General features: G+C 41.5%; 2 protein-coding genes across 2 annotated transcripts; both read left to right on the forward strand.

Annotated features, from left to right (window-relative positions):
- Positions 1-7,166: 7,166 nt before the first annotated feature.
- Positions 7,167-11,970, forward strand: LOC113591923 (tubulin beta-4B chain). Its single transcript, XM_035534548.2, has 4 exons — positions 7,167-7,359; positions 8,245-8,353; positions 8,748-8,858; positions 10,559-11,970. The coding sequence occupies exons 1-4, from the start codon at positions 7,303-7,305 to the stop codon at positions 11,614-11,616; spliced, it is 1,335 nt and encodes a 444-aa protein (XP_035390441.1). The 5' UTR covers positions 7,167-7,302; the 3' UTR covers positions 11,617-11,970.
- Positions 11,971-12,999: 1,029 nt separating this feature from the next.
- On the forward strand, positions 13,000-25,178 carry dennd1c (DENN domain containing 1C). Its single transcript, XM_027032633.3, has 22 exons — positions 13,000-13,170; positions 14,418-14,482; positions 15,044-15,087; positions 15,221-15,270; positions 15,453-15,572; positions 15,896-15,965; positions 16,069-16,149; positions 16,901-16,954; positions 17,192-17,302; positions 18,587-18,687; positions 18,919-18,964; positions 19,251-19,352; positions 20,456-20,581; positions 20,836-20,937; positions 21,381-21,471; positions 21,659-21,699; positions 21,862-21,918; positions 22,060-22,098; positions 22,209-22,310; positions 22,870-22,955; positions 23,475-23,673; positions 23,957-25,178. The coding sequence occupies exons 1-22, from the start codon at positions 13,154-13,156 to the stop codon at positions 24,839-24,841; spliced, it is 2,589 nt and encodes an 862-aa protein (XP_026888434.1). The 5' UTR covers positions 13,000-13,153; the 3' UTR covers positions 24,842-25,178.
- Positions 25,179-26,641: the final 1,463 nt, after the last annotated feature.

The raw sequence follows: 26,641 nt of genomic DNA on the forward strand, positions 1-26,641 counted from the left end.
CACCACTGGCAGGTCCAACACAGCCAGGTTGCCACTGTTGTGCCCCTGAGCAAAGCCCTTAACACTCAATTGCTCAAGTTGTGTTCAGTCAGAATTGTAAGTTGCTTTGGATAAAAGCATCAGCTAAAACCAAAAATTGTAAATAACAAATAAACTATGATATGTCTTAGACAAATATTGTTTTACACACAGCTGATTTGTGGCAATCTATAAGCTGTAAGCTTCTTGAACTTAAAGCAAACTTTGGGGGGTTTCTGGTGTGCATATCAACACAAGAATTAAATCTGCTTATGAAACATTCAAACCATTTTCTTTCTCACTCCAGAATGTAAAGGAGGAATTAGTCAAACTGCACATTCGTTTAAGTCAGGTAGGCACTTGCAGTAATGAATGCAATGTGTGTAATTTATAACTTCACTTAACTTTTCACAACTGTTTTACAAGTTTTCTCTGAATCTTTTTTCCTCCTCTCTCTGTCTCTTTCTCTCTCTCTGTCTTATTCTCTCTCTTTATGTGTGTGTGTGTGTGTGTGTGTGTGTGTGTGTGTGTGTGTTTGTATGTGTGTGTGTGTGTGTGTGTGTGTGTGTGTGTGTGTGTGTGTGTGTGTGTGTGTGTGTGTGTGTGTGTGTGTGTGCATGTGAATGCATGTAGAGATGGAGGGATGAGTTTGTGTCATGGGACTCTAATCTGTATGAAGGTCTGTCATATTTCACAGTGCCGTCCTCCAAACTGTGGTCCCCTGATATCAGCATTAAGCATGTGTAAGTGGATTGACAGGAAGGAGGCACTGAGCCAAACAAAGTGCAACCTACAACATTGTCACATAGGGATATATGGTTTAAACAGCCCGCAGCACCTGGGGGTGGGGGGGTAGCCTCCTTCCTGACACAGTTCACCTGTATTCATTACCTGCTTCCGTGTGTTCACCTATATCAATAGAACAGAATGTGCAGTTCATGTAAGTGCAATGTGTTGGTGTTTAGTGGAATCCGACATTAAAACCTCTGTGAGATGAGCCTAAGCCTTCATATCCTGAGTAAGGGCAGAACATCATATGTTCATTCACCCTGAGGTCTGAAAATAAGGAACATGGTTTTTAATATGGAAATGTTTGTTATGTGAGATACGTCACTTGTGTCGGATGTTTTTATATTAGTCCATATGTGAATATGGAAAAACCTTTCAACAGCACATATTCATCTTACTGTGAGTGTGAGTGTGTGTGTGTGTGTGTGTGTGTGTGTGTCTGCATGTGTGCAAAGTTATGTTCATGTTTATGTTTAATATCCTTCATAATTTAAAAGCTAAACATTATGTCTCTAATATGTTGCCTTCACCCTTTGTTAACTAATACAAATGGTGGATGACTCACCCACACTCAAACATGTTGAAGCGCATGGACTACTACAAGTGTCTGTTGCCCCCTGGTGGTGAATAAAATATTCTGCCCACACCTCTGCTTCTCTCTAATGGTAATGGCTCTTGTGAAGTGTGGTTTTGTGTTCACACTGTGTGCCATAGGAGCCACACACAACACTACCAGTCAACAACACATCTACTGTAAATGTGAGAGATTATTAATCGATTACAACCAAGCTGGCACACACCCACATTGACTGACATGGAATGTGGTTGGTATAGTGTAGTGGGTAACAATGTTACCTCTCCCAAGGGTAACCAGTGTTTAAAACCCCATCTCAGCAAATGCTCTATGCCATACCAATAAGAGTCCTGGGCAAGACTCCGAACACTACATTTACCTACCTCTGTAACATGTTTGAAATTGTATGTTGCTCTCGATATGAGTGTCTGCCAAATGTATACTAACACTCAAAAGAGAAGTAGCACATGGTTTTCTGTTTTCTGTAACTAAGTAGAACACCACTCAATCCCTTCAAAGCCTTCTCTGACAGATAGAATAATACGAAATAATATTGAAGAACTATTCCAAAATGATGCTGCAGTTAGAGACCATCTCTAAAGATACAATACTAATGAGAAAATGTATTCAAAATGTTTTCATTTGACTTAAAAAGTTTCTATATTTTGTGACGTATTTAGTAATGCCGTGTGGTTCTCCACTCGACGTACAGTACAGCGGCCCCTGTGGCAAGTACCAGGCAGTGCAAACAGAAATAGCCCCGGTCTATAGTCTCCCCCAGCTCTCTGCACATGCTCAGTGCGTTCTTCTCGTGCCGGCGCTTTTGCAAGATTTGACGCAGGTGATTCAGCTCCACCTGTAGCGTGTAGGCACAAGACCCGAAACAGGCACACAGTCTACTGCCCCCTAAAGGGAAAAGCAGCAAGAAGGGGTAAGTGAGAGCGCAAATGAGAAAGAATGTTTGACATTGTTTTAGCATGGCTAGTTAAACTCTCATACCGAAACTTACGCTCTGTCTCACGTGTCTCCCACTCACTCCTCCCTATCGTCGTCCGTATTCGGGAACAAATGTGCTGCTTATCCAGGAATGCCTCCCATTGGCCAGCCAGAACAACACAGCCGTTTCTATGGAGCGGAATGCCAGAAGTGCCAGAGAGCCCAACAGGTAGATTTCTGAAACAGAAACAGTCTGTTCAGAAAAAACAGACAAAACTTTTTTTTTCAGAATAATTATTTTTTACTGAAGACATACTATAACAAATTCCTTCTGTGTCTATGTACATATCCAGTCTTAAAACATGTTTTCTATCCTCGGAGAAGGAGAGTGAAGGTGGGTAGAAAGAGTGATTTTCTCTATCTATCTATCTATCTATCTATCTATCTATCTATCTATCTATCTATCTATCTATCTATCTATCTATCTATCTATCTATCTATCTATCTATCTATCTATAGATAGATAGATAGATAGATAGATAGATAGATAGATAGATAGATAGATAGATAGATAGATAGATAGATAGATAAAATCACTCTCTTTCTACCCACCTTCACTCTCCTTCTCTCTTCATTTCTTCCATCATCTTTCTCACTGTCTGGCTCCCTCTGCAGGTGGAGTTGGAGCGGTACAGTCTCTTCTACGTGTTGAACTTGATGGTCCCCAGTGCTCTGGTCATGTTGGTTGATGTGGCAGCTTTCGCCCTGCCTGCTGACTGCGCCGAGCGCATCCCCTTTAAGGTCACGCTGCTCTTCAGCTACACCGTCTTCCTCCTCCTAGTCACTGATATACTGCCACCATTCCGAGACACTACCCCCATGTTAGGTAGGGTTGAGAGTGATTGTCAGTGGGTGATTGGGTGGATTTAAATACTGTTAAAGGCACACATACACATTTGGCCCTTTTGCATTTGAACTGAATAAACTGAATTTAAATCAGCCAAATTGTTAATTATTTTCCACTCTACTGGAAAGGATGTTATTGTTAATATTAGCTACTATTAATCTCATTATGAAACTTACATAATCTAGTTAGTTCGGCACCATTAGAACATTAGTGCTAATGCCATTAAAGTATAAGCCCCAGAAAAGCAGACAGGGATTGGGTGTTTTGCTGAAAAACAAAATGGCACTTACAATATATATACAAACAGGTCCAGTAAAACTGTTGTCATACTAATCCAGTCTCTGTTTCCTGTTTTGTCCAGGTCTTAAACGATCATTCGCTCTGGGGTGTGATAGGATGGGACCAGATGTATGTGGGCAGGAGTGTTTTACTGACAGGTTGAGGATGTGAGCGAGGAGCTGAGGATGCTGAACTGGAATAATGCTCAGTGTAGTTCCAGACTTCGCCTGATGGAGGCAGTAAACCAATTCTGCTTCAGAGTGTACACCTTCTGTCTGGCTGTGTTTGTGCTGTCTCTGACACTGCTCTGGACTCTGGGCAGATAACTGGATACACATACCAAGACCTACTTAACATTGACTGACTAGCTAAACTGTACACAGAAAATACAGTGTTAAAAAGAACTCAACCTTTTATCCTATAGCAGGACAGTAGTAATGATTTTCTCTACAGTTTGTGAATAACTAAAAGCAATATTTCCAAAGTTGTATAATGTGCATGACACAAAAACAAACCAAGCTTACCATCAGTGAGTTCAATAAAAGAAAAAAAGAAGAATTATTGCATTTCTGGGTCCCAACTTTTAATCCATTTTGTTTGTACACTCTTTTTGTACACGTCAACTCCATCATCTACACTCTGTTGGATAAATGTCTATTATACAAAGCTACAGAAGTTCTAAAATGGGACAGAGACACTAAGTTTAATTCTATTTCAAAGCAGAAGAGCACACAGGAAGAAGCATCTCCACTTACAATTTCTGTCAGTAATTCTCATGTAACAACTGCAGTAGATCTATGCTGGTTAAATATAAGGCTCTTAGTTGTACGTATCTACAGCTGTATGAACTATGCTGTGGTTTTCCAGTTCCGGGAAGCTGCCGCTTTCCACATTTGCTTGCTGGTTTTCTCTGGGTTTGATATGTCTGATCTGCCTCAGGTAACAACGCCAAGCTGCATATACCTAGTGAGAGACCTCCTATCAGCAGCAAGGACAGAGGTCGCTGGGGTTGTTGCGGTCATCAGGGGTCATGCAGGGTAGCTTCCGAGCTTGGCCAAGGATGAAGAGGCCGTGCAGAGGTGCTCGGAAAATGATGAAAGCATAGCTGAAGGGGAAGATGCAGTCAAAAGTTATACTCTGAAATATGAGGTCAAGTGGGTAGGTGACGGCCAGTGGGAAGAAGCTGATGGTGACGATGATGAAGATGGCGAGGACAGTGCGGAAGGCCTGTTTCTTAGCGGGGTGCCACTCATTGCTGGCTGGCCCACTTTGTCTGAGTGTCCACAGTACCGACACATTACAGAAGAGGATGATAAGGAAGGCGGCCACAAATGGGACGAGGAAGATGAAGTCCTTATGCTGTATGGTAGACATGACCATTAAAACAGAGTAAGTGATGGTCACAGCCCACACGAGGGTGACAGCCACCAAACGGTGACTCCCATTGCGAAGCTTTATGAACACGATTGGATGCACCACAGCAACATACTGGTCAAGGCACATGCAGGTCAGTAAGAGAGGTGCACCAATCTCATTCAGACCCAAGATGATGATGACGTATTGAAAGATGTAATAGTTGTTTATCAGATAAGTGCTTAGGGGGTCCAGTGGAAGGGACAGGCAGTAGACTGTGTCGAGTAAAGCCAGGTTGAGTTTGAAGATGTTGGAAGTGGAATGTTCCAGCCCTCCACACAACAGGAGGTATGACACATGTACATTGCTAGGGAAACCAATAACAGTTGAAAGAACCTCAATGAAAAGCAGGAAGAAATACCCTCCACAGGAGAAGAGCTCTTCATCAGGGACAGCACTGGTTGTCTGGTTATAGACGTACTGCAAACCAGACTGATTGACAGATGAAGAGGAGTTTGCAAGCATAAAATTCATGTCTGCTGTGAAGAGAAGAGAGATTCATATATCTTTATATTTTCTGCTAATTTACAGAGGTTTATAATATGCTTCATTTGTATAACATATAACACCACAGAAAGAATTTACAAAAAGCTACATAGAGCAGAGTGAGAAAGCGGATCTGTAAAGCAGTTTGTTTGTAAACCGAGGCAAAGTCCGGGAAAATATGTAAGCCCTTAAAGTGGCTCTTGAGGAGCAATAGTTAAAAATTCTATCTAATCCCTTTATATTTGAATATACAGGCATATAGGAATAATGGACTAAACCTATGGGTCATAAACCTTTACCTACGCAATCTAAAATGCAACACAAAATTTACATTACATACAAAATGTATCAGAAACAAATTAGAAAAAAATAAACAATATATATTGAATTTGTACTTTGAACTGTGAAGAATCATTGTAATTGACTCACCATAAGATGTCAATCAAAAGTAAATGGTGAAAAACACATATATGCATGTGTTTATATACTCAGGAGCTACCATGCCAAAATTTCAATAAAAACAAATATAACCATATCTAAGACAGGTGTTTGTTTTGTTGCATGTCCACAAACATGTATGTGTGTGTGTGTGTGTGTGTGTGTGTGTGTGTGTGTGAGAGAGAGAGAGAGAGAGAGAGAGAGAGAGAGAGAGAGAGAGAGAGAGAGAGAGAGAGAGAGAGAGAGAGAGAGAGAGAGAAGGCTTGCTGGGGTTTGGTCACCGACACACTGCACCCAGAAGTTTTGTTTATGACTTTGCCTGTCTGATGAAGTTGATGAATCAAGATGTGACTTTTATAAAAATATTTCTTTAGGCACAGCTAATTTGTGGCTGTTTGCAAAGTTTTGTTTTCATATCTAAGCTATATACATTAATTTGGTTTAAGGTGAAATGTTATTTACACTTGTCAGCACACAAGATGTTGCCGTTTATTCAAAATGTGATTCCAGTTGTAATGAAAAATGTTAAAAGTGATTTTGCAGTTTAACAGGATAAATTGTCTACAAACCATAGCATATTAGAAAACAAATAAACTGTGATGTGGCTTTTAGAAAAATATTGTTTTAGACACAACTGATTTGCCACAATCTATAAGCTATATACATTCATTTGGTTTAATGTTGAAATGTTATTTATGTTTTGTCAGCACACAAGATGTACAACTTTATTCAAAAGATGCATCCATGTATGAAAAGTGGTCAAATAAAAGTCATTTTATTTTGTAACAGAATAAACTGCCCAGCCACCATAGCTTATTAGACAACGAAAGGATAAATAAATAAGCAAGCATGCATAGTTGTTTAATCGCACAGAATGTACAAGATAATGTGAAAATAGCCTAACATTTAAACAGAATACTGGCTTTAGCAGCACATCAGTTGTTCCCCAAAAACCCATTCTTAAATGATGACGTGAGTATCACCGTGATCTCTCGCACGCTCGATTTCTCTGTCTCTCTGTCTCTGTCTCTGTCTATCTCTCTCTCTCTCTCTCTTTCTCTCTCTCTCTCTCTCTCTCTCTCTCTCTCTCTCTCTCTCTCACACACACACACACACACACACACACACACATTTAAAACGATTAAAAAAAAACACAAAAAACTTCGGAGCCTTGGGGCCCTTAGAGAGAAACCGCTTCTCCTTATGACCTCTCTGTGTCGTCGCCACCCATCCATCAGTACACTGCGATCTCCACAGCGCGCTCCCGTTAGTGTCAGTCTCGGAGATGACGTCATGTTGCAGCACGGTCGGGAGCGCCGGCGCGACGACGAGACGGGAGCGCGCAGTCTCGAGCAGACAGTGGGCAGCAGAAGGTGCGGGAGCAGGAACTGCAGAAGTACCGTATAGGCGCTGCTCATCACGCTATTTCTCTATTTAGGTCGCTCGAGCATCCCTTAACAAAATGCGTGAGATAGTGCACCTGCAGGCAGGGCAGTGCGGGAATCAGATCGGAGCAAAGGTATGCGCTGTTATCGATTTTTTCCCTGTTGAACATCTCATAATGGAAAAAGGGGGCTTCAGATTTTGATAATAACAATTCCCGTAATAGACACTGGCTTCTGAATATAATTAGCCGCGGCTGTTTTGGTGTCTGTATTAAAGGATAACAGTACCAGGATGTGAGCTAGGTCCTACAATAACAAGCCTTTACATAGAGCGGTCCCAAGGCGGGGCGTCGGGTGCTATCTTCTGGTATTATCACCCTACCATTTTGCATTATGACTGTGGAAGGCGACTACGCATTGCTACTGTCTAATTCTGTCTAATTGTATGATTTAAGCCTTTAACGTGTAAATATTATTATAAGGCTTTGTAATTATACGCGTTTATACATTATTTATTTATTTCTTATCTGAAAAGATATTTTACTCTCAGTAAAAGGGGTGTGGTGGTTCTTTTCCGTTCGGGTGTGCTTTAGTTTGAATTAAATTCTGCAATGAGTGACATTCTGTTTTCCATCCTGAATAATAAGGATGCAAGGAAGTCGGATTTTTCCCCTGAACGAACAGAAAATTTCATAAGTTATTAGCTGACAATTTCTGTTACGTTTCTTATTATCTAGTTGCTTTCTGTTGTTTAGCAAGCTTTTCATAACGTGGAACTATATCTGAAAAAAACAGCCACATTTTTAACACAAGGTACGAATTGGTTCATTGGTTCCCCCCCAAGCACCTACCTATCAATCACTGTTTAATTTCATCTTCAGTTCAAATCGATCCAGTCCAGTTTAATTAAACAATTGTTAATGAACGAGGTAGCAAAAAGGGGTGCAAATAAGTAATATATGACAGCGACTAAAAAATACTGATATGTCTGCCGTTTTCTGTCGCTCTCACGCTCCAAGTTCTGGGAGGTGATCAGCGATGAACACGGGATTGACCCCACCGGTACCTACCATGGCGACAGCGACCTGCAGCTGGACCGCATTAGTGTCTACTACAACGAGGCAACCGGTAAACACTTCAGATACTATTATCTCCTCGCGGTTAGCCATGACAGTGCTCCTTCCTCCCGCCCGGCTTTCCCCGACAGGGCTGAAGGTAGAACTCTCTCGTGCCCAAGACAAATTAGAGAATCCTGGGGCATGTTTCCGATGAATGGCCTTTAAGACTGGTAGCGCATCCTTGCGTTTTGTTTAGTTTTTTAAACCAATATTAGGAACGTTGCAGAGGAATGTACAAGTAAACTAAGTAAAATGTAAAAGAAATCTATTAAGGGCCAGTGTAAATATATTCTCGGTCTAAACATGCATACTTGTGCTGCTTCCACGTCAACCTCTGAGAGCAGCGATTGAGGGTTTATGTTATGTTATGAGGTTTATGCTGATATGGTCCTCCATGTTCTCAGGTGGGAAGTACGTTCCTCGAGCCATCCTGGTGGATCTAGAACCCGGCACCATGGATTCTGTCCGCTCTGGTCCTTTTGGACAAATATTCAGACCAGACAACTTTGTTTTTGGTACTGTATACACTTAAATTTAATAGTAATCCACACATCTATACACATGCATAAATTATTGCATTTATTTTAATTAAACTCCTTACCTAAAATTGAATGTGTGTGTGTGTGTGTGTGTGTGTGTGTGTGTGTGTGTGTGTGTGTATATATATATATATATATATATATATATATATATATATATATATATATATATATATATATATATAAAAACACACACACGCACACATATACACTGCCTGGCCAAAAAAAGGTCACACACTCTAATATTTCTAATATTTGGACCACCTTTAAGCTTTGATTACAGCGCGCAATCGCTGTGGCATCATTTCCCCAAGCTTCTGCAATTTATTTCTGTCCAGAGTTGCATTAATCTGTCCAGAGTTGCATTAATTTTTCCCCAAAGTCTTGTATTGATGATGGGAGATTTGAACCACTATGCAAAGTCTTCTCCAGCACATCCCAAAGATTCTCAATGGGGTTCAGGTCTGGACTCTGTGGTGGCCAATCCATGTGTGAAAATGATGTCTCATGCTCCCTAAACCACTCTTTCACAATTTGAGCCCAATGAATCCTGGCATTGTCATCTTGGAATATGCCCGTGCCATCAGGGAAGAAAAATCCATTGATGGAATAACCTGGTCATTCAGTATATTCAGGTAGTCAGCTGACCTCATTCTTTGGGCACATAACATTGCTGAATCTAGACCTGACCAACTGCAGCAACCCCAGATCATAGCACTGCCCCCACAGACTTGTACAGTAGGTACTAGGCATGATGGGTGTTTCAATTCACCTGCCTCTCTTCTTACCCTGATGCACCCATCACTCTGGAACAGGGTAAATCTGGACTCATCAGACCACATGACCTTCTTCCATTGCTCCAGAGTCCAATCTTTATGCTCCCTAGCAAATTGAAGCCATTTTTGCCGGTTAGCCTCACTGACAAGTGGTTTTCTTAAGGCTACACAGCTGTTTAGTCTCAATCCCTTGAGTTCCCTTTGCATTGTGCATGTGGAAATGCTCTTACTTTCACTATTAAATATATCCCTGAGTTCTACTGTTGTTTATCTATGATTTAATTTCACCTTACGTTTAAGTGATCGCCGATCACGATCATTCAAGATTTTTTTCCAACCACATTCCTTCCTCAAAGATGATGTTTCCCCACTGTTCTTCCACTTTTTAATAATGCGTTGGACAGTTCTTAACCTGATTTTAGTCGTTTCAGCAATCTCCTTAGATGTTTTCTCTGCATGATGCATGCCAATAAATTGACCCTTCTGAAACAAATTAACATATTTTTCACGACCACAGGATATCTTTCGACATGGTTGTTTAACAAATGAGAAGCTACTCACTGCATCAGTTAGGGTTAAATAACTTGTTGCTAGCTGAAACATAATCACCCATACAGTAATTATACAATGGGAGGCTCTTACCTATTTGCTTAGTTAAATCCACATGGGGTTTTTTTGGCCAGGTAGTGTGTGTGTGTGTGTGTGTGTGTATATATATATATATATATATATATATATATATATATATATATATATATATATATATATATATATATATATATATATAAAACTCATATATGATTATCAAAATCCACCTGACTCTGGAACTAAACGTTTATAGACATTATGTGATGTTACAAAGACATGATGTGACATTATGTGATGTTACCTCTCTTTCAGGCCAGAGTGGGGCCGGTAATAACTGGGCCAAGGGGCACTACACAGAGGGGGCGGAGCTTGTGGACTCTGTGCTGGATGTGGTGCGTAAGGAGGCAGAGAGCTGCGACTGCCTGCAGGGTTTCCAGCTCACGCACTCGCTGGGCGGTGGCACAGGCTCGGGCATGGGCACCCTGCTCATCAGCAAGATCCGCGAGGAGTACCCCGACCGCATCATGAACACCTTCAGCGTGGTGCCCTCGCCCAAGGTGTCCGACACGGTGGTGGAGCCCTACAACGCCACGCTGTCCGTGCACCAGCTGGTGGAGAACACGGACGAGACCTACTGCATAGACAACGAGGCGCTCTACGACATCTGCTTCCGCACGCTCAAGCTGACCACGCCCACCTACGGTGACCTCAACCACCTTGTCTCGGCCACCATGAGCGGAGTGACCACCTGCCTCAGATTCCCCGGGCAGCTCAACGCCGACCTGCGCAAGCTCGCCGTCAACATGGTGCCATTCCCCCGCCTGCACTTTTTCATGCCTGGTTTTGCCCCTCTCACCAGCAGGGGGAGCCAGCAGTACCGTGCCCTGTCTGTGCCAGAGCTCACGCAGCAGATGTTTGATGCCAAGAACATGATGGCGGCATGCGACCCGCGCCACGGTCGCTACCTCACCGTAGCCGCCGTCTTCCGCGGCCGCATGTCCATGAAGGAGGTGGATGAGCAGATGCTCAACGTCCAGAACAAGAACAGCAGCTACTTCGTGGAGTGGATCCCCAACAACGTCAAGACTGCCGTCTGCGACATCCCTCCCCGTGGCCTCAAGATGGCCGCCACCTTCATCGGCAACAGCACAGCCATCCAGGAGCTGTTCAAGCGCATCTCAGAGCAGTTCACCGCAATGTTCCGCCGCAAGGCTTTCCTGCACTGGTACACGGGTGAAGGCATGGACGAGATGGAGTTCACTGAGGCCGAGAGCAACATGAATGACCTGGTATCCGAGTACCAGCAGTACCAGGATGCCACAGCCGAGGAGGGCGAGTTCGAGGAGGAAGGTGAAGAGGAGGCTGCTTAATCCCTCCTTCCTCTCCTTCACCTCATCCATTTATCTTCCAGCTCCACCCACTTTTTCAGTCACTTTCTGTTCACCCTTTATTCTTTCCACACCCCCTGCCCCCCCCTCTCTCTCTCTCTCTCTCTGTCTACTCTACTGTCACAGTGTTTTGTGAAGGTGTATTTGTGAAATAAAGCTCTCAGTAACCTGTTCTCCCATTAACAGTTGTGTCTTACTGTGCTCTCTCCATCCTTTATTCTGTTACTCATTTCCTGATTCAAGAGCAGCACTCACTGTGCATCATAAAAACTTATTTCTTTATTTAAACACCCTTAAATTTCATGCAGATTGAATAAAGACATGTCTGAACTCTTCTGGGAGCTTTGTTGTTTGTATTTTGTGTTTGTGATTACAGAGCCTAGTTTCTCTTGTTGGTTTGGGTTGTTTCTGAGGGGTGAATGTTGCAATATCCTTGTCTGAAGCCTAGAGGTCACTGTGTGGTTTAGAATCAATGGCAAAGAAGAAACCACACACCTGCTACACAATTCATATGAGAGCAATGATTTAAGCCTGAGGAAGAGGGGAAATGTAAGGTAATACAGCAGGAAGCAAGTAAGCTCTAAACAGCAAACGTACTTATGAAATGGAATTCAGTTTAGCAGGGTCAACTGTCCACCTACCATAGCTAATGAGACACTAAATTAATTAATTAATTAATTAATTAATTAATTAATGATTTGTATTTTCCACAGCTTAACATTTCTGGTATCACCCCTGACTATGCAGGCTGACTCCTGTGTTCTGGGTTAATAATGTAAGATCTAGGCAAATGGGGTGACTGATGGTTGTAGAGGAATAGCAATCCTCACTTTCAAAAAGGATGGCGTGAAAAGAAGCAAACAATTGGAGAGATAAAGAGAGCGAGAGAGAGAGAGAGTGGCTGCACAATAGAGGAAGTCTGTCCTCGATTTCCTCTTAGTGCGTCTGCTCAGGGGGCTCAAATACTGAGGTGTGGGGGTGTTTGTGTGTGCTTGTTTGTGTGTGTGTGAGTGTGTGTGTGTGTGTGTGTGTGTGAGTGTGTGTGTGTGTGTGTGTGTGTGTGTGTGTGTGTGTGTGTGTGTGTGTGTGTGTGTGTCTGAAGGACTTATGAGTGCCCAGTGCTATTTAAGCAGCAAAACGTGTGACTTTCTTACATGTAAATGTGTGTAAAAATACAGATATAAAAGTATATATAAAAATATAACAAATGTAATAGTATTTTTAATGAAAGAGGAAGACAGAGAGAGAGAGAGACTGGAGAAGGAAACAGCCACAGTCGTCACATAGATCACACACACACTCACACACACACACACACACACACACACACACACACATACACCAGATAATACAGCCAGATAAGGAAGTGATCTTTTCAGCTGAGAGCAAGCTACTTGTCTGCTTGGTTTTAAGTGTGTGCATGTGTATGTTTGAAAGCGTATTCTCTTTATCTCTAAAATGAAACTCTCACCCCAGAAACTCCATTAATCCCTTATGGACTCAATCTTGCAGCCACATCATGGGATCCAGACTGAAGTAAGACATATCTCTCTCTATCTTTCTGTTTTGCGCGCTCTCTCTCTGTGTCTCTCTTTGTAACATAGGGCGAACTACTTTGCCACAGTGTATGGTTATCATTACAGTTGCACAGCGTTTACACCTTTTATCTACATTCTTCACAATTGTCGATCGCTAAAGTTGTCTGTTTCCTGGACCCCACTCTGTCATGGTGTTCTCATAATGGAAACACATGCTACCTCTACTTCTCTCTCTCTCTCTCTCTCTCTCTCTCTCTCTCTCTCTATCACACAATATAACATGCCACTGGTTTTTTTTTTTTCATTTAGAGAAATATGACTGTATATTTAGGCATTATGTTAAAATCAGACGGCTTCGGTCTTTAACAGTATTTGTGGGTTTAGATCCGTTACTGGTACAGGTTGGCACAGGATGTTTGTGTCTTCGCATGAATGTGGTTCAAGTCATTTTCTAGTATTGGTGTTTAGTAGTGGTAGACCTGTAGTGAATGTTCTGATGTGTGACTGCCTGTGCCAGGGGCTTTCCTTGACTTCAGGGGCTTTTTAGTGCAGTATTGAGTTTAGATCACAAGCAAGCTAAAATGCACCACCTGTCCTCAGACTGTTTCACAAAAAACTCATTTGGCAGTGGAAGTCTGTCCACAAACGTCATAACAAAAATGCTGATTGCTGCTGAAAATTTCTTATGCCCTGTTCCCTGGAGTGTAATTATTACTGTAAATATGGTTTGTTCATTCGTAAGTGCGGTACACAAACTGTACACTGCCACACGTTCTTGGGTGTCGTATAATGATTTTGTCATATATCTCATATCTCATGCTTCATTTCCATCCACTGCAGCCCTTCTGGTTTCACCTTTCCCTTGGTCAGTGGAAATCATAGACAGAACTTTTGTATTTTTATTTTATTTTATTTTATTATATATATATATATATATGTATGTATGTATGTATGTATGTGTGTGTGTGTGTGTGTGTGTGTGTGTGTGTGTGTGTGTGTGAACTGTAAAGTAAATATTTTAAAGATTGTAAGTAACTCTAAAGCTTGATGCATCATATAGCCTTGAAGTGAATTATGTACACTGTTAAAAATTGAAGTCTTGATCTTTGACAAAGCTCCTCTGGCAGCATTTTTCAAAAATGCTGGCTCTCTTCCTGAAAACAAGCATTACCTCACTGCTGTTGAGGTTTTGAGTACAGTACACTAACTACTCTGCCTATTTGTTTATTGATTGGTATTTTTCAGAGAAACTCCAGACAGACCTTTTTACTGGTTTTTTCAAGCCTCATGCCCAATTGCCAGAGACAAAGGTAAGCACATGTGCACACAAACAGTGCATGGTTTTAGCAGAGTGACATTGAAGGTTACATCTCTGGCTCCTCTTCCTGTCATATGACTGATCTTGAAAACCACAGGACTCTGCTGGTTGTCATGAGAGTGACAGAAGGTGAGTTAGCATGCAAGGATTAGCTGCAGATAGCAGTGGCTCAACATATGACAAAGACAGAAAATGATCAGAACAGGTTAAAGGAGATCCTGACTTAAGCTACAGTAAAAATCAGAACGATTATAAACTTGAGTTTACTTGGGGTATGTCAGGTTTATTTCTGCTGGGAGATTCTGCTGTTATTGGGGTTTGAGCTGTTGGCCTGTGCAGGAAGAAGGTGCTATTCCTGCTGTGTACTTCATTGAACCACATCCTCTACATCACTGCAGAAATGAGTAGATCCAGAGGATCAACAGTCCTTCTGTGTGTGTGTGTGTGTGTGTGTGTGTGTGTGTGTGTGTGTGTGTGTGTGTGTGTGTGTGTGTGTGTGTGTGTGTGTGTGTGCGCGTGTGCGTGTGTTTGTGAGTGTTTCTACACTGTATAGATCCTGGGTTACTGTTTCAATTCCCAGAGGACTTCAGTGATGAGGTTAGTTTTTGTCGTGACTGAATTTAATCTGATGAAACTAAATGTATATGTATATAAATGTACATGTTCATATATATATATATATATATATATAAGAAACAAGAAAACTTATTCACACACCTCTCCATGGCAGGAGTGTATGCAGTCCCTTCCACAATTCTGCTTCCCATATGACATAGAAAGGTAACACTGACTCATTCACTTATTTGATTCTGAAAGTAACTCACAATACAGAAAGTGCAGAGTTCTTTGCACAATGTGGATGGTGGTGTAGCTGCCTGACTGCATGCTTGAGTCTTGGACTGACTGCTCTTGAGTCTTGGACTGACTGCTCTTGAGTCTTGGATTGGCTTCTCCATCTGCAGGGTGAAGGATGGCGTGGCTGTGCAACACTTCACCTTCGTGCTCACAGACCTAGAGGGATGCCAGCGCTTTGGCTTCTGCAGGCTGACGTCCAGCTCCCAGACCTGCCTCTGTATCCTCAGGTCACACACACACACACACACACACACACACACACACACACACACACACACACACACACACACACACACACACACACACACACACATATATATATATATATATATATATATATATATATATATATATATATACCCTACTCTTAAGCAATGCCCTTCACCCCTTCATTTTCAGAGCTATTGAACCTAACTTTGCTCAGCACCATAGCACAACTAAAAGGAAGCCCACTGGGACAGACAACTCATTTTCTCTTTAATGGAAATATAGAGCCACTAAGAAATACAATATAGAGAGTTTATTTTGCAATTCTACATCTGTCATGCAGTTATCTGCCCTGGTTTGAGGTCTTTTATAAACTACTGAATAACCTGGCAGACTATTTGACAAAAGGCCAGGTAAGTAAATTTAATTTCTTAAGTACTTATTTCTATTTTATAATAGTATGCTTTACATAACAGTCATGTAATGCATTTTTATCTGTGTGTTAAATATGTACAGATTAATGAGCTGCAGGAGCTACTGATGATTCTGTACAAACAACCTGTGCCTATGGCTAATGACCCTGTCACTATGCAACTGGTACGTCTATTATTGGCCAGAGGAAGGATGATCTTATCAGCTGGAAATACCCATTTCACAGAAAGAAAACGATTAACAAGATCTCAGTGTCATACTCTGAGTAGCTACACGCATATGGGTGTCTGTAACAACGGCAAAACAGGGCAAAAATAAATCCATAAAAATGCTAACAATAATAATAATGAATACTAACTCTAGTCCTAACAATTAATACTAACAATACTAACCCATAATGAATATTAACTCTAGTCCTTACAGTGAATACTAGCAATACTAAAATCCCATAATGAATACTAACTCTAGACCTAACAATGAACACTAACCCTAGTTCTAACTCTGAAGTATGGCCAACCAGTGTAACAAAACATAGGTTTAGCTAAATCAAATCTAGATCAAGGCTTGCCCCTACCTGTAATGAAATTTACACGAAACAACAAAGGTGAATCTGACACAAGATGGAATTAGACCACGTTGCTGAAATGCACAGTATATACAACAGTGTTTGAGATGAGGACATACTACTATTCACTAGCATGTTATCTGATGGTATGATACTGCTGTTTACTACTCACTAGCATGTTAATTGAGGATATACTACTATTTGCAATTCTCTGGCATGTTAATTGAGAATATACTACTGATAACCACTAGCATGTTAACTGAAGGTGCACTAGCAATCTCAGGATTTTGCTTTGTATTTTGATTATGTACGCGTTTTGATAGCTGAAGAATTATTTTTGTTTTTTCTCAGATCCCATATTTTATAGCACCCGATCCCAAAGCCTTACCATCTATACCAGAGAGTGTAAGTACATTTGCCTGTATATCTATGTGTTGCTGTGTCATGTCTGTGTTTCTACCCTTTGATAATGTGTTTGCTTATTTAACCAGTTGGGTGTGTGTATTGTTCATTCTACTGTTTACTTTTTGTGCATATTCATAGTGTGTGTGTGTGTGTGTGTGTGTGTGTGTGTGTGTGTGTGTGTGTGTGTGTGTGTGTGTGTGTGTGTGTGTGTGTGTGTGTGTGTGTGTGTTCGTTCAGAGAAACCTGACAGAACTGGTAGTGGCTGTAGACGTGGGGAATCTGATGCAGCTATATGCTAGCATGCTGTTTGAGAGACGCATCCTCATTTGCTGTAGTAAACTCAGCACGGTGAGACTACGCTAGCGGAGCTATCAACACTAGCGGAACACCCACTAGCATTGTATTAAAGACTACATTCAAGCCTAGGGTGCTAAAATAGCTCATTTTCATTTACAATAGCTAGCATTAGCACAACATCAGGCTAACTGGAAGCATTTGCTTCAGGGAGTGATTTTACAATTATTTGTTTGAACTTACTGGGTAGTGGGTAGTGGGAGGACACAGGGTGGACTAGTTTATCAGAATCTACTTTAGGATGTTTAACAGAACTAAAACAGGTGTGTGGGGGAGAGACTTTTGTATTTACATTTAAATTTACATTTACCGTTACAGCATTTATCAGACGCTCTTATCCAGAGCGACTTACAAAAGTGCTTTGTCATTTTCTCATAGAATACATCTTAGACAGTACAGCAGGTTAGAGTCCAATATACCAATGAACTAGAATACTGTAGAAATACAGGGATCAATGCTGATGCCTAGAAGTGCAAAATACATAAGCTCTATCTCAGACAACGATAAGTGCAATAAACAATAAGTACTAAAGTTTGGTAGTTAACATCAGTGTAATAAACAATACCCTACAATAATTACTAGTTTCAGTTAGTCAGCATAGGAGCAGGATCAGTGGTCATTTAAATATTCCACAATTAGATGGGTCTTCAGTCTGCGTTTGTAGACTGCAAGGGACTCTGCTGGCCAGACAGCAAACGGAAGTTCATTCCACGATCTAGGAGCCAGAACAGAGAATAGTCTTGATGCTTGTCTTCCATGAGACTTGAAGCATGGTATTTCAAGCCAAGCCGTACTTGAGGTTCGAAGTACTCAAGGTACGGATCGTGCTTTGACCAATGACATTATGTAGGGAGGGGCTGGTTCATTTTTGGTTTTGTAGGCAAGCATCAAAGTTTTAAATCTGATGCATGCAACTACCAGAAGCCAAAGAAGGTAGCACAGCAGTGGAGTGACGTGTGAACTTTGGAAGCTTGAAGACCAGTCATGCTGCTGCATTTATCAGAATTAGAATAGGTGTATGGTGGAGAAGGTTTATTGAGTTTATTGGAACACATGTGAGGTTAGAGCAGCCACCTGAAGCTGTGCTACAGGTGAGTTGAAGAGACTTAGTCTCAGAGAGCCTATTCCAGTTCCGTGGTTCCTACAGCCAACATATCATCCACCTCCACCAACACCTCCAGCTTTCTCATCCAGCCATGTTTTCATGTTAATGTGTTTAATCTTAATGTGCTCTTTTCTGTGTTGTGCACTCGGTTGCCACTGGTGTATATGCTGTAGCTGACAGCATGTGTACATGCGTGTGCTGGCATGCTTTTCCCCATGTACTGGCAACACATCTTTATACCAGTTCTACCCCCACACCTGCTAGATTACTGCTGGTGAGAGCACTCAGACACACACGTGCACACACACATCTGATCACACACAAAACAAACACTCAATACACACATATACACACCAACAAGCACTAATATACACATGCTCACATATATTAACAAAAACAGACACAAGCACACCTACACACACATAAAAAGATACCGAGTCTTATGTTCTCACATAATACACATGATTTAATGGTTATTGTAATTGTTCTTTGGTATGTTTTGCAGTGCTCCAATGCCGTACCTTATTGGTATTCACTCTAGCCTCATGGAGGTATGCACCTATTAACCACTGACATTCTTCCTCTATCTATCTATCTATCTATCTATCTATCTATCTATCTATCTATCTATCTATCTATCTATCTATCTATCCATCCATCCATCCATCCATCCATCCATCCATCCATCCATCCATCCATCCATCCATCCATCCATCCATCCATCCATCCATCCATCCATCCATCCATCTATCTATCTATCTATCTATGCTTACCACCCCTCCAGCACAGACATACACACACACAGAGTAACCTGTGCTCTGTGCATTGTGTTTACAGAGAGTGCGAAGTCGGGCTCTGGAGGATGTGGTCATTCTGAATGTGGACACCAACACTATGGAGTCTGACTATGAAGATCTGAAGAAGCTGCCCCCAGATGTGGTAATCCATCATGGCTTTCTGACCTAGCAGCCTTCAGCTCTCGGTACCTTGACGTGTCGGTCTGTCTGCTCGCCTCTGTCTCAAATCTTCCTGTTTTCCTGCAGCTCATTGTAGCTAGAATTTATTTCATTTAATTTATTTCATTTTATCATTTATTAGATTTTATTTATTTTATTTTATTTATCGCTATAGCTAGATTGTATTGAGGTTGAGGTTCGTAAGCTGTTATATTTCTGATTTTTGTGTGGTGTGTGCATATATGCACATTGTATATAGGGCAGTGGTAGCTCAGTGGTTAAGGTACTTGACATGTAATTGGAAGGTTGCTGGGTCAAGCTCCTCCACTACCAAGTTGCCCCAGAGCAAGGCCCTTAACTCTCAACAACTCAAGTTGTACTCAGTCATAATTGTAAGTTGCTAAAAGTGTCAGCTAAATGCCATAATTGTAAATATATGGTGTGTATATGTACTGTCAGCATTGTTTATGTAGGAATTCTGTGTGTGTAGCTCTGCCTCTTTATGTTTTTGTGTATTTGCTCATTCTGCATTTGGATGTGTGCTTTGTATGTGTGTAGGTATATATGCGCTCTCTGTGTGTGTACGTGTGTTTAATCTGAATTTGAGTGTGGGCTCTGTATGTGTGTATATATGTGATGTGTGCTTAATCTGAATTTGGGTGTGGGCTCTGTATGTGTGTATATATGTGATGTGTGCTTAATCTGAATTTGGGTGTGGGCTCTGTATGTGTGTATATATGTGATGTGTGCTTAATCTGAATTTGGGTGTGGGCTCTGTATGTGTGTATATATGTGATGTGTGCTTAATCTGAATTTGGGTGTGGGCTCTGTATGTGTGTATATATGTGATGTGTGCTTAATCTGAATTTGGGTGTGGGCTCTGTATGTGTGTATATATGTGATGTGTGCTTAATCTGAATTTGGGTGTGGGCTCTGTATGTGTGTATATATGTGATGTGTGCTTAATCTGAATTTGGGTGTGGGCTCTGTATGTGTGTATATATGTGATGTGTGCTTAATCTGAATTTGGGTGTGGGCTCTGTATGTATCTGTGTTTGGGGGGGGGGGGGGGGGGGGGGGGCACAGGTGGCAGCTCTTAAAGTGAGGCTGAAGCGGCAGGCGTCATCTCCTGGTACTGGGGTGGCACGATCGCTTCTCCGAGCACAGGCCGTTCTTTTTGGAGGTTACAGAGATGCCTTACTCTACCCTGCTGTGAGTTACAGTACTGTGGACCAGCACATGCTGGGATAAAACGTCCTCACAATGTTTCAAATGTGGTTTTGTCAGTAACAATTGGCTAAATACATAACATACATAACATTCACCACACACCCAACTTACCTCGGTAAGCACCTTACCCTTCTATGAGATATAGCACATCCACAAACACACATATACACACCCTTTATTACATGCAGTACTAACAGAACATACACAGTCACATCATGTTTTTGGTGCCTTTGCAGGAAGGACCTGTATTGTTCAGTGAGGAGATGTTTCTTACCCACAAGTCTCACTCCATGAGACAGTTCCTTGAGAGTTCTATTCACCTGCAGTTTTTCAAACAGGTGTGCAAGCACACACACAGACACACAAACACACAAAATTGCAGTCTTCTAAATGCACAGTGTAACTAAATAATTACGTAACCCCACATGAACCTAACTCTGACCATGACTTTGTAACTAAAGAAAAACCTTTAGCATACAAAAGCATTTGTTGAGAAAAATATTCCCTCAAAATGACAAGATTCAGGTTGTTCTCTCATTGTGTTCTGACAAAGATAGTTAAGCTAGGTACTCAAACAAACACTCAAAACACAGTTTAGCACTGGTTTCTTAATAATGCTTTTATAGCACTTCTTGGAGTTAAAAGTATTTCATTTATGAGTGCCCTCAAAGACCTGTCAGTGTGATTCCATGTTAAATCAAATATTTTAATAAATGCTGTTAATTACTGTAATGACCAGCCTAGTGTGGTATGCAAACATGAATGGATGATGTGTTTCCAGTTTATTGATGAGCGTTTGGAGATGCTGAACCAGGGTAAAATACCAGATGACTTGTTTGAGGAAGAAATCTTGCAGTGTGGTGCATCATCAGGTGTGTGTCTGTCTCTGTGTGTGGGTTTGAATGTCACAAGTCAGTGAAAAGTGCTGAGGTCTTTGCTGTATCCATCTTTCCAGCCATCTGTCTATACTTCAATCTGTCTGTCTATCCATCCGTTCATTCACACCTTCATTCACTAATTCATGGAAAGTTAATCTAATATTTGTGTCACTCACTGCAGGCAGTTCAAAACCTTACCAGCAGTGGGTGGGGAACCTGAAGGTAAACTTTGTGCTGCAGGAAGGCTCTGCTATGCTGAGTACCAGCATGTCTTAATCTTACACATTATTCCTTTTTATTATTTTCCATTTTTTAATATTCAAATGTGCTGAATTCATTTATGGTATGTATCAGAAGGGGAAAATGTGTTAAATGTGTTGACAGAAAGGAGGAGATGCACTGATTCTGACAGTGAAGTCCAAGGCTCAGCTGTATAAAAGTGTGAGTGACATTTCAGTCTGGCTGTACATGCAAGGCAGAAAAGCAACCCACTTTATCTGGCCCGAGCTTGCTAAGATAGGAGCCACTTTGATAGAAAAAAAACCTTTGTGAATATATCTGTTCATCTGTGTCGTGTTTCAGGCCAAATGCTCCAGACTGAAGAACCTCATTCAGCCAAAGGTGAGCTACCACACCACAGTGCGTCTGTGAATGAGTTTGAAAGGCAAAAAGAGAAGATGAAAGAGAAAGGGAAAAGCTGTGTGTGTGTGTGTGTGTGTTTCCCTCTGCAGCAAAAGGAATCTCACTCTCTCCAGAGAGGCGGGTCCATGTATCGCCTCATCCAATCAGATTGCCTTCAGAACCGACTACCAATCACACAGCACTTTGGCAAGGTGAATCTCACCTAAAATGCACCATAAAAATACAGCAAAAACATGCAGCTTCCACTTTAAAACATCTTTACTTCACCATTGTCTATTGCATATTTACTGTGATTATTTAGACAGTATTAATTGTGATTGTTATTTAATTTTTAAATGTTCTCAGACAAGCTCCACAGTGGTGTTCCCTTTTTTAAAAAAAAAAAAAATATATATATATATATATATATATATATATATATATATATATATATATATATATCTATCTCATACAGGATTATGGTTAGCTGCAGGTAGGAAGAATGACCACTAGGGGTCAGCCTCAGCAGGCTGAGTCGGAGCTGTCGTCCAGACATCCTTTGATCTTTGTTTCTGAACTGGTTGCCTCAAATAATCCAGAAACGAAACTTCTGGGTGACAAAACTGCGTGAAGACGAAATAAAACATTAATAAATGTAGACCTGTGCTGTATATTTTTGACATGATGTTAAAAAGTTGCTAACTCTGGTTGTGTGTTTATATATATATATATATATAAACTGAAACACTGTTTATGGTTATGACCATATAGTCCCGTCCCCGAAGACCTGCACGTAAACATGCCAACCTGCAGGAGGAAGAGTCACCACAAGAAAACAGCAGCTGGGTAGAGGAAAGGTGAGTGGTGAGGGGTAGTGTGTGTGTGTGTGTGTGTGTGTGTGTGTGCGTGTGCGTGTGCGTGTGTGTGTGTGTGTGTGTGTGTGTGTGTGTGTGTGTGTGTGTGTGTACTCCACAAAATGTAAAATATTTCTATTGTAAAGAATTAAATTGTTGTTATAGTTTTTGCTTATTTCTGCTGGTCCTAGCACACTGACGCCCCCTCCCTTGAAACCCCAAAGACAAAAACACATACACTTAGAGTTAACCCTTTCATTCACATATTCTGTGCACACACAGAATATGTGACAGGCAAGGAGGACACTCCTCTTGCAGAGACGTTTCTGGACTGGATAATACAGAGCTGATTACAGAGTGCAGTTTAGCCAGAGAGATACACACAATGATTACAGCAGCTTTCAGTAATACTCACATCCTTAAACAATTATATTAGGATTGCTTAACTATTTTATTACATTGTTAGGACACATGTACAGGGGGCCTTCTGTAAGGTTGTTTGTATTGAACATATGTGTGCAGTCATGGGGAATCAGGCTCCAGTGGTGGACACCTGCAGGAGGACCCTGAGCTGTCCATGCTGACGGACCCAGAGGAGATGGACCTACTGGGGGAGATCTTCGACACGCTGAATGCCCAGAGCTCCAGAGAGCCAGGCTTGCTGTACAGCACACGCAGCCTCGACCTCTTCAGCTCTGACTGCACTGACTACATCACAAGAGTCAGTACTCTCACGCACTCACACAACTGCACATGCAAACACACATGCACACGTTCCCTCATTTCCCATCACTCTTTCATTCACTTTTTCTCTCCCTCCCTTCTTCTTCTTCATTCCTTTTTCTGCTTTCTTCATACTTTTTTGTACCTCTGACTATATTTGCTTTTCTATATCTTTTTTTCTTTCTAATTATTTTACTCACCATATATGTCACACACATAACCTTTGCTAATTTATGACTTGCAGGCAGGTATTTCATTAATGTCTCCCTAATATTTTGCAGAGGAGCTTGACCACACCCAGTCAGGAGAGCTTGAGTCTTTCCATTGGTAACAGTGGAAGCCTGAAGAGCTGGGAGGAGGGACTTGAGGAAGGGCCATACACTGAGGAGGAAGGGTTTGAGGTCCTGATTGATGAAACAGAGAGAGACGTGATTGGTGCAAAAGAAGGCCATGGCATATCAGGGGAGGAGCTATGTGTGGATCTTGGAAGTTTAATGGATGAGCCCAAAGGTTTAGGGGAGGAGCTTAAAGAGGAACCAGGTGACCATCACCCAGTGCATGAAGTAAAAGAGAATGACAGTACTGGGGAAGATGGCCGGTCAGGGGAGGACCAAAGACAGGAGGGAAGCATCAAAGACCAAAAACAGAACAATACCACTGAGGAGGAACATGATCTGAACAAAGAGCATAAAGACCTGGAGGCCCCATACTGTGACTCTCCCCAGAAAAAGGAGTCTCTGTCTGGACAAGAGGTCAGCACTGATATTTGTTTAGAACCATTACATGAAGAAAGCTTCGTCCCTAATCAGTCCTGTCAGGATGAGAGAGGTGAAGAAGAGGAGAGAGGGGGAAAAGAAGAGAGTGGAGAGCAATTAACTCCTCTTGTACTGTCTACAGTGGCTATGTTGCAGGCCAAGGCCTCCCAGACCAGGATCTCGCCTGAGACCGCCAAATCTGGCTACAGTCTAAAAGGCTCCGATATGTCTCTCAAGAGCTCCGCTAGAGGCCCCATGTTCCAGGCCTCTTCCAGCAGACCCGTCTCAAGCCCACAAACTGAAGACCATGTCATAAAACCCGCTAACACAACCCTGACTGACTCATCCACTGAAGACCAAGACCTGCCCTCCATTAAAGTCTCAGAACTTAAAAAGAGGTTTGAGTTATAATCAGTACATTTGTCAAGTAATTGCATGCTTCCAAGCCAGTCAGATCCAATTCTACATTTACAGAAGATAAATGTAGTACTTACAAAGGACAAGTGATTACCAGATTTAAAACACAGAGGATTGGTATGAGGCTTAATCATGCATTCAGTTTCCCCAGTACATTGTGCTCTTAATATGTTACCTATTGCAGTGTGTCGTGCGATACTTCCTCTGCCACCTTACAATGACTCATCTGTTACTAGCAGTTTGAAAAATGGGCTATCGACCCCAATGAAACAGAGCTGGCAACATGAGGAAATGTTTTTATTTTCAAATGAACCTATTTCTACACATTAAAGGTCTTACTTCTATTTTATATTTGGCAGAACACTCCATAGCACAGTGGTCATGTACCACAGTGATGATGTACCAGTGATTATGTGGATAACTTACACTGGGATAACCAAGTTCAGCCCTGGTGACCTAACCAAGCTTAGTTCTGGGATTCCTGCGTGTGTATTCAGGTGCTACCAAAGCCCTTAATTAACCACATCAGGTGTGCTGCACTGGGAGTTAAACTAAACTCTGGGCCAGACTGGTTAGACTGAGACTCAGCATGCAGACCTACAAAATATTTGAAACTGCTGAGGAGAAATAAATGAAAAATAATAAACAAACAAGCAAAACTAACAAACAAGTCACCAGTTCTAAGTATCACATTTATTAGTTGTCCTTTGTTGGCAACAGATATCTGAAAAGCATTTCAAATATAACTCGAACAGAGAGTTTTGCCCTCTGACAGGGCCTGCCGTGGGCAATGATTGACACAGCAAACATTTACAAAACCATCTAAGCCAAAACCAAATCAATCTGGTTCAATCATTCCCAGCAAACCAGGGATACCCAGGCCACTTTCATGAGCAGCCCTCACCCTTAGACTGCACATTTCAGAGTTTTCTTAGAGACCAAACTCTGTGCAGAACATATTCAAGTTCTATGAAATATTCAGAACATGCAGAAAACTATAAATGCAAAGTTATACTTCAGCATAAATTTTTATTTATTTTATTAATAATTTCTCATTGCAAACAATCATTTATCATGCCATTATATTAATCATTACAAATAATTCACAGGGTGTCCATTTGTTCTTCACTTAAGAATATATAAAATACATATTGTATCAAAAAAAACTTCAAAATCTCAAAAAGAGACAACAGTAGAAAAATAATCTCTCTCTCTTGAACTCCATTACCATAATCCCAACAAAGTGTACATCTTTGAGTGGATTTTCCACTTTCATCCCATAACAAAAATAATTCTGTGCACAAGAGGAAGTTGATATGAGTTCAGTGTTGTAACAGAGATCTTGACAGAGTTATGCTCCACTAGCCCGCCTCGACCAGCATACACACACACTAGGGTCAAGCCTCAGCCTCGGGTACACTCACAGCAGTGCTTTGAAGTGTGCATGTTAAAACACATCCTAACACCATTGTGTTTGTGGAGCAAACCTAAAAAGGCCGTTGCACCAGGTGGCATCTTGGCACACTGATCGGTTTCTTGGGTGACAATGCATGAGTGCGTCTATAGCTAAGGAAGTGTACTGAGCGTGCTATGCGTCAGACTTCTCCGAGTATGCTTTTGTTTTTACTGTTCTGATATTCACAGTTATAGAGTGATACACTTATCACAGTTCATCTATATCAGTGCATACTTGGCCTGAGTGATCACAGGCCTACAGATATACAGAACTACAGGGGTTAAGAGCAGATCTCAGATCAGTCGCTCCTTCTTGGGCATGGGCAAGGGCAGGCCCGG

Source organism: Electrophorus electricus, chromosome 18 (genome assembly GCF_041902795.1).
Source record: "Electrophorus electricus isolate QZ-2024a chromosome 18, ASM4190279v1, whole genome shotgun sequence".
NCBI classification, from domain to species: Eukaryota; Metazoa; Chordata; class Actinopteri; order Gymnotiformes; family Gymnotidae; genus Electrophorus; species Electrophorus electricus.